The sequence below is a fragment of the Artemia sp. Qi Xiang Cuo genome, chromosome 9 (genome assembly GCF_049724085.1).
Source record: "Artemia sp. Qi Xiang Cuo chromosome 9, ASM4972408v1, whole genome shotgun sequence".
NCBI lineage: Eukaryota > Metazoa > Arthropoda > Branchiopoda > Anostraca > Artemiidae > Artemia > Artemia sp. Qi Xiang Cuo.
In genome coordinates this window covers 21,738,961-21,754,154 of record NC_142802.1, presented here as the reverse complement: position 1 = coordinate 21,754,154, position 15,194 = coordinate 21,738,961, and the positions used below count along the sequence as shown (strand labels likewise).

Here is a 15,194-nt window from a genome sequence, read left to right as displayed (position 1 = left end):
GTTCAATACTTCAAATATGTCCTATTTCAAATGTTTTTACGAACGAACGAAATTATGTATAGATTCTTTGATTTATAACTACTCATGTAAAAGGAGTTCATTTGGCGTCTCTATTCCGTTTTATAAAATTAAGCAACTACAAAAATCTTTAGTTAAAAAAAAAATAATCAAGACAAGCTTAATTTAATTGGAACAAACGATTAACAGATTTATATTATTGTCCCTTAGTAAGATTAAATATATAAAAAAACAAGTTTTTTCAACTGAAAGTAAGAAGCTTCATTAAAACTTAAACGGCAGAAATTATTAAGTGTAGGAGCGGGCTTTCCCACCTCATAACCTCATGTTTATTATTACTTTAAAAAGCTTCCTGTTCTAATTAAATGACCCTTATGTTTCAGTCGTGAATCGTTCTTAAGGAATTGGGACAAAGAGTCAAACTTTAGCGCAAAAAACGAGGCATTAGGGAGAAGGTTACCAGTCTCATTTAAGTAGTAATTTCTGTTTGTTTTTTATATTTTAATGTTGCTCCTTACTTTCATTAAAAAAAACTTCAACTGAAAGTAAGTTTTTTTTTAATTTAATCTCAATTAAATCGATTACAACAAAACAGATCTAGCTTCCTAGGGAAAGTAGAAAAAGAACCTCTGGAAAGTAGGGAAAGCAGAAAAAGAACCTATGCAGAATGGATCTATATGAATCGTATTCCGCAGAAAAAAAATGCGCTTTTGAATCAAAATACAAAGTACAGGCAAAATAGTTCTTAAACCAGCCGCTTGACGGTGAATTTTTTTTAGACACGAGACACTTATATATCTTTTTAACCTTTAACCGTTTGTAACTACCAGATGCATTGCTTGCATAGAAAAAAAGAAATCAAATTGTAAATCCGAATTGAATATATTAAGGTAGACGATTTTTAACCTTTTTAAGAAAAGTAAGGTAAATCTTGTAAAGAAACAAAAACACTTTAAGACTATATTAATGTTCCCAGTTTAAGCTCTTTTGATTAGTGTATATCTAAGAGCTAGAAATTATTCTTTTTCCCTTTTTTTGCCTTTATTTATTTCGTTCTCTTTAGTTTCTATAAGCCTTACAATGTTAATGTATATTTTCCTTTATTATTGTTATTTTTAATTTTGTAAGCATTGGTATTGTTATTATTATATTTTTTGTTAGATACTTAATGACCTCTGTCTAAGGCTTTGATACTTTAATTTTTTAGTGGTCGTGGGTTTCTAGGACTAGCGGTTTATAAAGCCTAAAGCATATTGTATTCGTTCTGTTGTAACTGTTTTTGCTAATAAATCAAGTTCAATTCATAGATTAAAATTTGTACTGTTTAAAAGATTGAAACGATTCAAATTACTGAAGACTTCTTAAAGACAATCATTCGAAAACAAAAAAAAAATCAAAAGATGCGATAAAAATTCTGAAAAAAAAAGAAATTTAAAACCAAAGCTTAAAATCAAAGAACTTCTGCGTTTATAGTTCACAGAAGTTCAGCTAAGAGCACATGAAAAACGAATACGATTTATCTTTGGATTACTCAAATTCGAATCTGTCTGTTTTATGTATCTGTTAATGTATTGATTGTATTTCAACTATCCTTTGGTTATTCTAAAATGAATCAAAACGTTTAAGTAACAAAAGCATATAAAAACTAAGGCATATGACTGAATCATAAGGCTTAAATTTGTTACATAGTATACAAAATTATGTTGGTTAATCTTTGAGCTACTTGCACTGAATTTTTTTTTTCCAAATACGGAATCAACTTTCAAGAGTGGTTCTAGACACGAGTTTCAAATTGAACAAAGCTTATGCAATAATTATGTTGAATACAATGAAATGCATCGCTCTGATTACTTTATACAACTTAAGAATTAAATTAGAATGCGATGATTTAATTCTTAAGCAGAAAAGCTTAACTTCTGCTTTCACTTCTTTTGAGCTTCATTAACTTATGTCTAGTAATTTAGCCTCTGCAAATGCGACAGTTCACTAAAGTATCTTTCTCATTCATAAATCAGTTTGAAAGCAGTCGTGACGCACCCTTTCGATTTCGAAACGTGAATTTCTACATTGTAGAGTTTTTAATGTTTGGTTTTTTAGTTTTCATTTTTCCAGGCTCCTGAAAACGAACTCCAGCGCACAGCCAATCAACAACCATCAGAGTATGAAATAAAGGTTCAAGAATCTCTTCAGAAACTCAATATACCAGAATGGTACAAGCCCAATAAATTCAGTATTATTAGCCCTAAAAGTAAATCTCAACCCCGATGGTCAAACCCTCAACGATGCCAAACATCACTTGAAAAAAATAATTGGCAAAACATCAAAGGTTCTCGTGATACATTAAGTCCTTCAAGTGCCACAAGTGTCTTTAGCTATTCAAATACTGGTTCGAACTTTCTATTAGATTCTAAATGTGTTCGTTTCGGAAGCTCGAGAAGCATACAGTCACGAAGTTCGAATTTCAGTTCAGAACGCGATGACTTAAATTTAATGAGTCTTAGCAACACTAGTAACTGCAGTGAAAGATCTACTCCATTGGGTCGTAATGTTTTGTCCGTTCATAAGCCATATCTTGGATGGCGTTCAAGAGAAAGTTTGAGTGCCCAAAACGGGTATAAAACGCCAGCTGAACGTCTAGCCGAGTCTTTTCAGTCGAAAAGTCACGTTGACTTGCAAAAGAGTGACGTAAAAACTTCAATCCATGAACTAACATCAGCTATACAAGAATATGTTCACAGTGACCCATTGAATCACCAGGATAAAGTAAATAAGAATTCACCACGAAAGCCAAAAATGTGGTTGGAGAGTAGCTTTTTGGGTCTATCTACTTTAGATTTTGAAGAACAGGATAATGTTCGTGATTTTATTCCAAAACCTTCTGATGAAATTTTGCTCATTTAATCAAATGGAGGGGGCTTCACCATAGGGAAACAGAGAGTTTACTTGTAAAAGAAAAATGTATTCACTAAAAATAATTTTTCTCTTTACTGGCTAAAATCTCATACAGAAGAACCATCCAAGTTTTACTTTCTCTCTACTGGATCAAAATTTGACTTAGAAGCAGTAAATGAAAATGCAGGGATGTTTGGCCCTACTTAGTGACATGTGGCACTTATGGAATAATGTGATTGGCTTATGACGAAAATTCGTCATAAGTATAAACCAATGGAACCAAAACACACTTTAACAAGGAAGTATAGGGCGGTAATCTCTTTTTATCTCTTTGGTTGTACCCCTCTACTACTTGAGGCAGTATATTCCCTAGTAGATACGTTATAACATATTTTTAACCAGAATATATTGCTGTTTTGCTAATACTCGAGTGTTCTTACTAAAGGTTGTTATTTTTCTCTATAAGAAAAGCTGTAAATTTGTTAAACATACCAAAACTATAATAAAATGTTATATTACTGTTCAATATGGTTACTTTAAAGAAGAAAAAGTGTAGAATTTTATTTTTGTTTGCAATCTTTTTTTAAATATTTTTTAGTAGCCTACTGTCAATCAAGGTCAAGGTGAATAGACAAAACGCTTAAAAATTGCTTTGTTTAGTGTGTCAAATCTATGGGGGACCATCTTCCTGTAGGGGTTATTCCGTCAAAGATAAATGCTGGTTTAAATAATAATTAAATAAAAAGCAAGTTTTTTCAACTGAAAGTAAGGAGAAAAACTAATACTTAAAACGACCAGAAATTATCTCATAAATGAAGGGTCTACCACTTCCTTAACCCCCACTCTATCCTAAAGGCTCTTTCTTAAAAAGTCTCATTTTCTTTCTTTATTTTTGAGCAGTCTTTCTTAAAGAATTATGACCGTTTTTCAAATCATACCAGGAAATCCCCTTCCCCCGTCTTCTTACGTGAAATTTCCCCTGGATGTCCGATACCCTTAGATGCTACATGTTAGATGTCTATACCCTGGATGTTATGTTATACCCTTAGATGTTTCAAAGATATTGCAGATGTGACATATTGGCAACCTGGATATACATAGTGTCTTTTGATTTAGTTCAACATCTCCCTTAATATTCTCTAGCGGTTTCAACTTAATACCCTTAATCGTATAAATATATCATATACTTGTTGTATTTTCCAATTTCCAATAACCTTACGGAATGCATGTTTTGTAAATTTCATAAGTTCAAATACTGCTCCAAAACGAGGCCTGCCGCACTCCAATCAGGGGCGTCACGTACGGGGGGGAGGGGGGACGCCCCTCCCCCCCAATATTTTCGGTGGCTCGGTAAAACCACGGCGCGAAGCGCTGCGGTTTTACTGACTCAATTTTTGAAATAAATAAATGAGATGAATGAAATTACTGAAAGAAGATGAATACACTGGCGTGACATCCACTGAAATCTAGATTCTTCCTACGTCTCAAAAACCTCAGGCTCAGTCGGTAAATAATACGATTTTACTTACTCAATTTTTAGATTTGATTGAAAGAGACCACCATCTCGATCTCATTCAGTAAATTGGAGCGGCAAAATCGACCAGAAACAATGGATGACTAATGAAAATTTATTCGGTAGCAACTTGTTGAGAACTTCCGGCTTGTGAATCATCGCCACATCGGGGTTCAGTTCAGTTTCACGATTAATTTCAATTGCAAAGAACATATTAACAATAAAAAAAATATATCAAGTTTAAGGACAAATCGGGTAAAAATAAAGTGCTTTGCGTGTAAGAATATTTTCGATAAGAATTACTGCAAGCGTCATAACGCCAGTTTTCATAAAAATGAACCTGAGCCGAAATGGATCCTAGCGACCGAGCAGGTAGTGACTAACGCATTTGCTGCATCAGCTCCTAAGAAAATGAAATTGGCAGTTCATTAGTCGGGCTGTTTATGATTTTCCAAGCACATTTTGTTGTCCGCTCCCAAAGGAAAAGGGCTAGTGACATCTTTGGCCAGGGGCGTTTCTAAGGGGGGACTCCCCCCTAAAGGTCCTGAGAAAGGACGTTAGTCGGGCGAAGCCCAAAGCCCCTGAAAATGCTGCTTTAGACCATTCAATTATTTTGCCTATTGGCAAATAATCAATAAATTAAAATGAAAATATTCTTGAACTGAATTTATAAGAACGTTGACCCTTTGTGGCAAACTATTACAGTTATATTATCGAAGTTTTCGCAACTTCGCAGCAGAACTCTTTGTTTTCATACCATTTGCTTGCCATTGTTAAAGAGAAACGTTAAATGATTCATGCCTTTTTTTTGTTTAGAAATTCGTCGGTGCAATGTCGATTTTTGTCGGCACACTTTCGTCGTCCCCACCCCTAGAGGAAAATTGCTAGCAACGCCCCTGAGCCTTGGCTACAACTAGAAGTATTTGAGACATGAGTATAATTTTATTCGGCAACCGAGCGTCAATCCCCACCCCCCTGAAATCCTGGATCTGTCACTGTTTCTAAGTTGCAAATATAATAGAAAATTATTTTTTTGTGGGGAATTTGCATAATTTTCCGCAATGACGGGGCAAAATTTTTTGAAGTTTGCCCCCCCCCCCACGATTCTTCTGGAATTACGCCCCTGATGCCGGGCTTCCAGACTATGGGGGGTGAATGAATATTTTTATAAACTTTTAGCTTTTAGTATTTTTATACTTTTAGCTGATGATGGAGTGGCGTTTTCAGCCGTTGCGCAGGTATCCGTAGAGCCGTCAAAATCGAAGACCGATAAAGATCCCTTAGGAACCGAAGTTGAACTTTCCATCGTTGAAGATATGATCAAAGTAAATGCAGAAACAATAGAAGAAGTTAAAGATATGGCTTCGTTGAGTGAATCAGAGCCGTTAACCCCTTTACCGGAACAAGATTGCCCAGTACAGCCTGTAAAGACAAACTTCAACAAAAACATCAGTGTAAGTGAACAATCTCTTAGTTACACAAGAAAGTCAAGCGTTAGTGTGTCAGAGGACAACGAAGAGCTACTTACGAATTGCGTGGCCTTGGTAGATGTTGTGTATGATTTAATTGGTGAGTGCCGAGCAAAGTTTCGCTTTGACAGTGCCGCGGGCAATATGATAAAAAATCTCGCAATCCATACTGCCAGTTTGTGTGAATTTGTAGATGAACAAGTTCTTAAAAGAACGAGGTTTTGTCAGCAGCTGTAATCGAAGCTGAAACTCATGAGAGAGCATGACTTTTGAAAATCTGCCTCTTGACTGTCTTGTCGATCATGATCCAGGAAAGCGACCATTCCCACTTAAAGAGCATCAGAAACACTATTTACTTACAATGGGTCCTAACCAGCCGTATCTAGCAGCTTTTCCGGAGCAGAAAAACGTATCGATAGGCAGCACACATCAGAAGAGAATGAGCGTTGATTGGTACAAATAGTACAGGTACCTTGAGTATAGCGTCAGCGAGGACCGAATCTATTGCTTTGCATGTATGTTGTTTTCTTCTGGACCAAAACGCGAAAAGGCAGAAGATGCGTGGGTTACAAGTGGACTCTGTTCTTGGAACAAGATGATGAGTAGAGGGGCTGAGAACCCTGGCAAGCTGAAGGAACATTTTGAAAGCACCGCTCATCAGTCAGCAGTGATGGCGGTTTATAGCAAACTCGAATTTGGCATTGAAAAAATGTTTGATGAACAGACTAAGGCCTTGAAAAGGCAACAAGAAAAGGAAGCAATTGAAAACCGACGAGGGGTGAAGGTCCTAATGGACATAGTAAAGACACTGGGAAAACAACAGATAGCCCTTCGTGGTTTGGCTGATGACAGTGACGGAAACTTTCGTCAAATTGTAAACCTAGTTGCTCGCTGTGATCCACATTTCAGTAATTGGTTGCGTGAAAGAACAATGAAGAAGAATATGGTAGACTACTTTAGCGGTATCTCACAAAACCAATTCCTTGAGGTACTGGGTAACGAAATTAAGCGCATGATTGTAACCGCTGTGAATGCTAATGGCGCATATTCAAATATCGCAGATACCGCGCCGGACTGCGCACACGAAGAAAGACTTGTGATTTGCGTCAGATTTGTTGGTTCTGATGGCACCATCCAAGAGATACTTTTAGCCATAGTACCAGTTGAATCAAAAAAAGGGAAAGAAACTGCCGATAAAATCCTAGAAGTCTTAGAAAAGGAAGGAGTAAGCAAAGAGGCGCTCATGTACCAAAGTTATGATTTTGTGAGCAACATGTCTGGTGTTCCTCAGGGGGTCCAGGCACATATTTCAGCCGAAGTGGGAAGGGAAGTACGCTATATTGCTGCATGGCTCATAGAGAAAATCTTATTGTGGAACACGCCTGCAGTAGCAGTTCCATAGTTCGAAAAATGTTTGAAATCTTGCAGGAGCTCTATGTCTTCTTTAATGGTGGAACGAAGCGAGTTATAGCTTACAAACGAGCACTGGAGAGAGCTGAGTCGATGCTCAAGCTAAGAAATCTGTCAATGACAAGATGGACGTCCAGGTCCGAGAGCTTGACAGCGTTGTGGGCCAGCTTTGACACCATTGTTGAAGTCCTTGAAGAGCTAATAGAACAAGATGAAGACAGAATTATAAAAGAAAAACCTTAAGCTTTTCATTACCACATTACTTGTTTTGATTTTATTGTTAGGCTTATCTTTATTCGCCAATTCATGTTCAGGACGAAGGTTCTTTCAGAAAAGCTGCAGGATCAACAGCTCGATCTGATGACTGCAAGTACAAAACTCTGGTCAACACGTGACATCTTAGATACTCTCCTCCTAGATACTGCTCAGATAGAGAAGCATAGTGAGACATCAAAAGCAGCAGCAGAAGCATTTTGTTTAGTAGCCAAAGATGAGTTTTCACTTAATCACCATTTTTAACGTTGATCTTCCCGTCTTTCATAGGTGATTCCTAATTCCGAATCTAACACGTCATTAGAATGGCTACCATTTTATGTTAAGGAGTTCTGTAACATCCTCAGAATCCTTGTGAACGGCTTGGATGATGTAATCCGCGAAAACTCCTCATTTCTAGAGCCAGCGTACCAGTGTCTATTGGACAAAATGGGCGACAGCTATGAAAGCCCTTCGGAAGTAGCAAAGCTGTTTCCGGGAAGAGGCCTAGATCCCGTGGAACTCGTGCTAGAGCTTAAGACCTTCAAATGCTTTTTGACCAGGACTGAGGTCGAAAGCAGTAAAGCCATTGATCGGACCGTTTTCGAGGCTCTATTTAAAGAAATTTATGCTGTGAAGACAGTATTCCCAACTCTCTGGTCAGTTTACCAGTCGATCGCAACAGCGCCACCAACTGCAGCAACGGCAGAAAAAAGTTTCAGCAAACTGAAATTGGTTATTACACGTTTGCGTACAACAATGGATCACGACCGTTTGGATCATCTCCTCATGATGTGCTGCGAGACTGACGTTGCTGACGAGCTAAGACTTGATAAACTGCTAGAAGTTAGGTTGCCTCCCGAGCCAAGACGGTTGGCCTTTTAATTCAAGTTAGTTTTTTTTTTCATTCTGACTCTTTTATATATACTAATTGAAATTCGAAATTTCTTACTTTGGCTTATATAAATCATAATATCATCATACCTCTCCTTATCAATTGCTTTATTCCACAAGAAAAGAGCAAAATCGTTCGCTATATCAGAGGATAGTATAGCCTATTAAAGATGTGCCTCCCGGGGCGGATCGGGCTCAATTAATTCAGGAAAACTGTTGGAGTTCCTATGATAGGGATTCGGTATTAACACACAGCACAAGAAGTTAAACTCAAGTTTTTTTTCTAATTGTTAACAAAATAAAAAAAAGTCGGTAAAAATGACCACCCAGTCGGTGAAATCTATCCCCCCCCAAACATTTTGGCTAGTAACGCCCCTGACTCCATTCATATATGATGTCAGAAACAATTTTGGAGCTTCGCCTGTTTAAGCTGAGGAAAATCCGATTAACCTTTTTTCTGAGTGTTTTTTCTAACAGAGACTGAAGGTACTGCAAAAGACTCGGCAATTTTTAAACAATGTACTATCTCAGAAAGATGCCAATCTAGATCAATAGAATCACCTTTAGACATAGAAGATAGCAAATGAAACGGAACCTTAATCTTTGAATGGTGCGAATACAGAACATAATGGTATAGCTCAATATTTACATCATTCCAGCACCTCTTCATAATTTTTTTGTTTTTATTTGTTGAAAGTTTACTTCTCATTGCCGAAATCGGTAAAGAACATTCAAGGTGAGAATGATCACTAAGCAAAAATTCACCCGAAACATGTACGATCGACTCGCTACTCGACATGAGTCGGTGACCACAAAATCTAAATTAGAAATGGACACAGAATTATAAATACAAGTAAAATCTTTATCATTCAGAACAACAGACATATAAGGTGGCAAAGAACTAATAAATATCTGCAAAAAGGGGGATGTAGCTTTTGAAAGATCAGTACTAAAATTGCCACAAATCGTCAGCCTTTTACCCGAAGACCCTATTCGGTGAGTAAGCTTTGACAGCGATGCACAGCCATGGCATATTTCGGGGACGAATTCTCCTTACGATAATCTGTCAGCATATAAACTCATATAAGCACCATGTTACTAAAATCAACTGTAACAAAAAAAAACACTAATATCAAGAAGCTTACATTGATATTTTTTTATGAACTTCTACCATAATTCTGCCAGAGGGCCGACCCAGGGTAGATCTAGCCGGGTGAATAAAAAACTCGTAAACGGTCGGAAGTTCCAACCTTCTCAAATTATCAAAATTAATAAAATGCTCAATAATACAAACTATGTCAAATACACGAAAAACTAAGTGTCAAATGTTTAACTTTTCTCTTGCTTCATTAACATTCAGGCAAAAACCGTTAGCCCACATAGAAACTTTGGTTATTAACGCCTCACCTGTATTAGGATATCACCTTGACCTCCCGATGCTTGTTTTTTCAGCTCTGCACTGAAAGCTGGAGTTCATATGGCTACTACCACAGTTTGCACACTTGATACTTAACTCAGGATAAGGATTCTCACGTCTTTTACTATGTTCACCGGCCCATTTACTGCATTTCAATTGATTAGTGCAGTTACGAGCTATATGACCGAAACTTTGGCACTTGAAGCATTGTTTTGGTCTTTCTAAGGGCTTGGAAACTCGATAAAGGTAGTATTCAATCTTAATACCATATTTAAATGCCGCTTCCAACTCCTCCTGAACGAAGGCTTAGCTGTACAACCGATGACTGTCCAAAACCTCTTGCACCAGCAACACTTTCGACTGCGATCACAATGTTCGATACATCGAAATCTCTATCAATGTTTACAATCCCCAGAAACTCTTTCTTGACTACTCTCGAACGAATATTGAGATCCTCAGGAATCGCATCTATGACCCTAGAAGCCAAAATTTCATCCTTCATGTGAATAACCAAGCGATTTCTGCCACGTTTAGCGTGCTTCACCTTGTCAATTTGTCATAGCTTTACAAGAAACTCACGCTGTTTTAAGGGATTGTTAGACTGTAAGCTAGCTGATATGTTAGACAATACAACTGGGTAGCTTGCCGGCTTTTGCGACGCAGGAGTGGACCAAACAATTGGCCTTTATATTGTGTAGCAGTCGTGTTTGTTAAACTTTCCAGCTTCTCTCGCCTTCAGAACTCGTGAAAACGCAAATGGCGCTGATTTAAAGGGTAACATATGCATTATGGAAAATCGCCACGAGAGTACTTTTGTCTCTAAGTATTTTTATGGTGTTAGTCCAAAGGGAGGAACTAAAATATTTCTGCAATACGAGAGACCATATAAACGTGAGGTCGTATTATGAAATTTGAAACTGGATCCCATCCTCCTTACGTTTGGGAGCCGTCTTAATTACAAACCATTGAAGGCAAAAAAAATCCAAAGAAAAGGAAAAAAATTCTTTACGATAAATTTGAAAAATTTTCAGACCTTATGCCTTGTTTAAAAGGACCCAATATTCGTCAAAAATCACCGTTTCGGTGATAAGAAAAAAATACATTTTTTAGAGAAAAGATTTAGTTAATCGTTGGTTTTGAAGGAATTCGCCGTTTGAACAGTAAAAATTAAAAATATCAGATCACGCAAACAAGATTACTGACCTGATCACCATTTTTCATGGGTAATGGACTTTGAATTTGAGCCATTGGATTTTGGCCTGTGAATCCCCAGCCCAATAGAAAATTAAACAATATATGCATTTTTGCATATTTGTGGATCTTGTTCTTAGCTCAAAGGAGTTTCATTAATGATGTTGATACAAAGGAAAGGTGTTGTTGGTGTATTTTTCAATCTCTGATCCCCTGGACTTTGACCCGTGAATCCCCAAGTGAATAAACCTTGTAAACAAGTAAAGTCAGTTTCAAGATAGCAGATAAAGTCCCCAACAAGAGCTTTAACCTCAGCTTCGGAAGTTGCTAGTGGCACTAGAGCCTCAGTGGAACATTTATGAAAACGCTTTATAAGCTAGCCTGTCCCACGTGAGGAGGAGGGGGGGTCATAATGACGCATGCTTCTTCGCCTCACTTATTCAAAAGAGCCGATTGAAAAATTTTCCGAGCTCACAATCTGAAAGCCAAGTCAGAAGCAGACTGCTGGCCAAAAAAGCGTAGGACTGAATGTGCTACAACCACTAAATTCACAGTACAAGCATCTGTGTACTTTCGTGAAATTTGCCCAGAAAGCTGCTTCTGACATATAAAAATTGAAAAGTATTCATTGTAGAAGAATAAAGGAGAAAATCGTCAAAGAAAGAGGAAGATATTATTTTGTGAAACTAATTTGTTGTTCCAAGTAAGCCGAAAATTGAGCAAAAAGGACTTTCGTTGTCAAATTTCGTTCTAAGTTGTCCAAAAGAACTACTGCTGGAACATGTGAGTGCGTTTACCCTGAAACTACGGTATTTTGACTTGACTACAATGAAGTCAGCAAAAGTTCTAACTGTCGTTTAACGGCTAGGCACACGTAGCTGATTTCGGGAACCGATTTCAGCAGAGTGTATTTCACGTCGAGTGATTATGATTAATAATGCTGAGAAGCGGGGCTTAGTGACGTTTTTCGGTGATTAATCATCATTAATTACGTTCTAAACTAGGAATGTACTAGGGCTTTAGAGTTTTAGGCACGTAGTTAATCGTATTTAATGATTATCGTAAATTAATCGTAGTTAATGATGATTAATCGCTGCAAAACGTCACAAAGCCCTGCCTCTTAGCATCATTAATTATAATCACACGACGTGAAATACACCCTTGCTAAAATAGGTTCCCGAAATCAGCTACGTGTACCTAGTCCTTTAGTTCAAGGTCTTAATCATAAGGAGCAGCACATCTAAACGTCTTGCAAAAAAGTACCTTCTAACTCTAGAAAAATTTGGTGTTGTATCCAAAACCATTATCTAGGGTTATATTTGAGTAAGGAGCCTACTTACTTACAAAATACCTTTAAGGTACGCTAAAAATTAAGGTACGCAATATTTTAATGTCCATAGATAAATTGCTAATTGCTTTAGCATTCCGCAACTCTGCCTTCTAAAATTTTTCAGGATTTGAAAACTAGCCTCGTTATGTCAGGCTCAGTTATTCATTGGTTTCGTAAAGGTCTTAGACTTCATGATAATCCCGCTCTTCTGAAAGCTTTGTCCCTGGTCAGTAATGGTATTGTTTCTTAGCATGATTTACAACCCTTTTCGTTGCATAATACTGACTTAACATGACTGCTGTTAAAGTGCTTCTGGGGTGGCCTAAGATCAGGGGAGTCTGGAGGCTAATTTTTTTTTTTTGGGGGGGGGGGTGATCTTCGTAAAATTTTGTCAAGTTTCTACCTGATTTATCCCGAATTTTCTGGCATAAATCAAGAATCTTGCTTAATTTCTGCTGATTTTGCAAAATTTATGCCAAAATATTTGCCTTGGGTAAACATTTTTGCTGAATACCAAAATAGTTGGGGGTCACATCTCCCCACCCTCCCTCCTTGGGACACCCCTGTCTAGGATCTACACCAGTAAATTTTTACCAAATCATATTAGGTATTGACTTACAAATAAAGTGAATATACCACTCGATGCCTTTTTTATGCTCTTTCCAAATATAATAATTATTTTTTTCGGAAACGAATTTTACCCCCACCCCTATAGGCTATATACCATTTCAGGGTATATATTTGCACATTAGGGGGGTAGGGGTAAATTTTAAACTTGCCTCCTATTTACAGCAGAAACAAAATTTACCCCCACCCCCCTAATGTGCAAATATATACCCTGAACTGGTATATATAGGAGTGGGGGTAAAATTCATTTCCAACAAAAATGATTATTATATTTTGAAAGAGCATAAAAAAAGGCATCAAGTGGTGTGTTTACTTTATTCATAAGTCAATAATTTGATTTGGTAAAAATTTACCTCTACACCTTTAACCTTGGCTATCTATAGTTCATATTAGTGCATTAAAAATTCTTTCAAAGTTCCCATCTAGAAAAGTGTGGTAAAATTTTACTTTAGCTTTTTTGGCCATTTCCAAGATAGCCAAAAGTAGCTAAAGTAAAATTTTACCCTTCATTTAAGCAGAAGATCTATTTTGCAAGGTTTCACTTTTAGGTAGGCCAGGCCTAAATTTTCAGTAGTTCATATTATTGACTTGTAAATAAAGTAAACATACCACTCAATGCCTTTTTTATGCTCATTACAAATGTAATAATCATTTTTGTCAGAAATGAATATTACCCCCACCCCTATATATATCAATTCAGGGTATATATTTGCACATTAGGGGGGTGAGGGTAAAATTTGTTTCTGATGCAAATGAGAGGTAAGTTTAAACTTCACCCCCACCCCCTCCTAATGTTCAATTAAATACCCTGAATTGGTATATATAGGGGTAGAGATAAAATTCATTTCTGGCAAAATGATTATTATATGTGTAATGAGCATAAAAAAGGCATTGAGTGGTATGTTTACTTTATTTGTAAGTCAATAATATGAACTGCTGAAAATATACTCACTTTTATAACACAAAGATTTTTGAAGGTTCCTTAATTTTCAGCTACCTGTTTCTTTTTCTCTGACTTTGGTTCTGAAAATGCAATTCCTGTTATTTGAGTAGAATTTTAAGCCATATCAATGTTTTTTTTTTTGTTTTTTTTTCAAAATTTAGGAAAGGTACTTGCATATCTTTAAAACCTTATAAATTGGGATTGAGCAAAGTTGTGAAGCTGAAAACAATTCGGTTGTACTTTATTTAAGCAGAAGATCTATTTTACAAGGTTTCACTTTTATAACACACAGATTTTAAAGATTGTCAAAGGTCAGGACCTTCTAGAGGGAGAAGGAGTGGAGATAGGTACTTCAAAATACCTTCATGGGACATACTTTAGCCTGTAGACCCATCCCTGAAAGTTTCATTTTCCTAACCAAACCCCTTTCCAAGATAGCCAAAAGTAACTTAAAGTAGATTTTACTAAATGAAGTACAACAAAACTTGTTTCTGCTTAACAACTTTGCTCAATTCCAGTTTATGAGGTTTCAAAGATATTCAAATACATTTTCTAAATCTTGAAAAAACCTGTTGATATGGCTTTATTATTCTACTCAAATAACAGGAATTGTATTTTCAGAACTAAAACCAGTTAAAAGAAGATGATAACTGAAAATTAAGGTAAAATGTTGTTATGTCAAAATTTCAGTAGGTTTAGACCTGTCAAGAAGGCAAATTTTTAAGACTTAGAAATCAGAAGAGAGTTAACATGGAAGCTGGTAATACCTTCCCAGAGTATACTTTTGGCCCTGGATTCATTGCTGAAAGTTTCCTTTTCCTAACCTAACCCATTTCCAAGATGAAACAAAGTAGCTAAACTAGAATTTTACCCACCATTTTTCGATCTGACATTTTTTTTCTGTCAGCTTTGATATTTTTCAACATATAGGCAACACAGCAGTTTTTCAGTGGCCTAACAGAATAAGAAGAAAACATGGCAGATTTGTTTTTTTGTTTTTTTATTCAACTTACTCTTGACAAACCATTGTTTGTGAATTATGCAACTTTTACAAAATGAATTTACAATGAAATGTAAGTTTGAAACAAATGTTGTAACCCATTTTATATAAAAACAAATATAGAATCAAATTATTATTTTCAAGGGTCCTAAAAGGGCTTAAAATTGAAGTTGCAAGAAAAGTGATTATTATATTGAGAAAGTGCATGGAAAATGGCATCTATTGGTATGTTCACTTT

The 15,194-nt window shown here is 36.5% G+C and overlaps 3 protein-coding genes across 3 annotated transcripts in view; all 3 read left to right on the top strand.

Moving 5' to 3' along the window:
- The first annotated feature begins 685 nt into the window (after positions 1–685).
- LOC148948447 (uncharacterized) lies at positions 686–2,919 on the top strand. Its single transcript, XM_089094933.1, has 2 exons — positions 686–751; positions 2,131–2,919. Exons 1-2 carry the CDS (start codon positions 686–688, stop codon positions 2,917–2,919), a joined length of 855 nt encoding a protein of 284 aa, XP_088951059.1.
- A 3,490-nt stretch (positions 2,920–6,409) lies between these two features.
- Positions 6,410–7,294, top strand: LOC148948446 (uncharacterized). Its single transcript, XM_089094932.1, has one exon. The coding sequence runs from the start codon at positions 6,410–6,412 to the stop codon at positions 7,292–7,294; it is 885 nt and encodes a 294-aa protein (XP_088951058.1).
- Positions 7,295–12,488: 5,194 nt separating this feature from the next.
- LOC148948445 (cryptochrome-2-like) overlaps positions 12,489–15,194 on the top strand; it is a 44,541-nt gene continuing 41,835 nt past the window's right edge. Inside the window, exon 1 of the mRNA XM_089094370.1 lies at positions 12,489–12,612. Coding sequence (XP_088950496.1) covers positions 12,532–12,612 — 81 coding nt within the window. The 5' untranslated portion in view covers positions 12,489–12,531. The remainder of the gene's footprint in view (positions 12,613–15,194) is intronic.

Bases quoted from the DNA above. Each gene is read 5' to 3' on its own strand.
- LOC148948447 (XM_089094933.1), top strand. From the start codon at position 686: ATGGATCTATATGAATCGTATTCCGCAGAAAAAAAATGCGCTTTTGAA. The intron at 752-2,130 runs GCAAAATAGTTC...TCATTTTTCCAG, and splicing joins AATCAAAATACAAAGTACAG to GCTCCTGAAAACGAACTCCA.
- LOC148948446 (XM_089094932.1), top strand. From the start codon at position 6,410: ATGTTGTTTTCTTCTGGACCAAAACGCGAAAAGGCAGAAGATGCGTGG.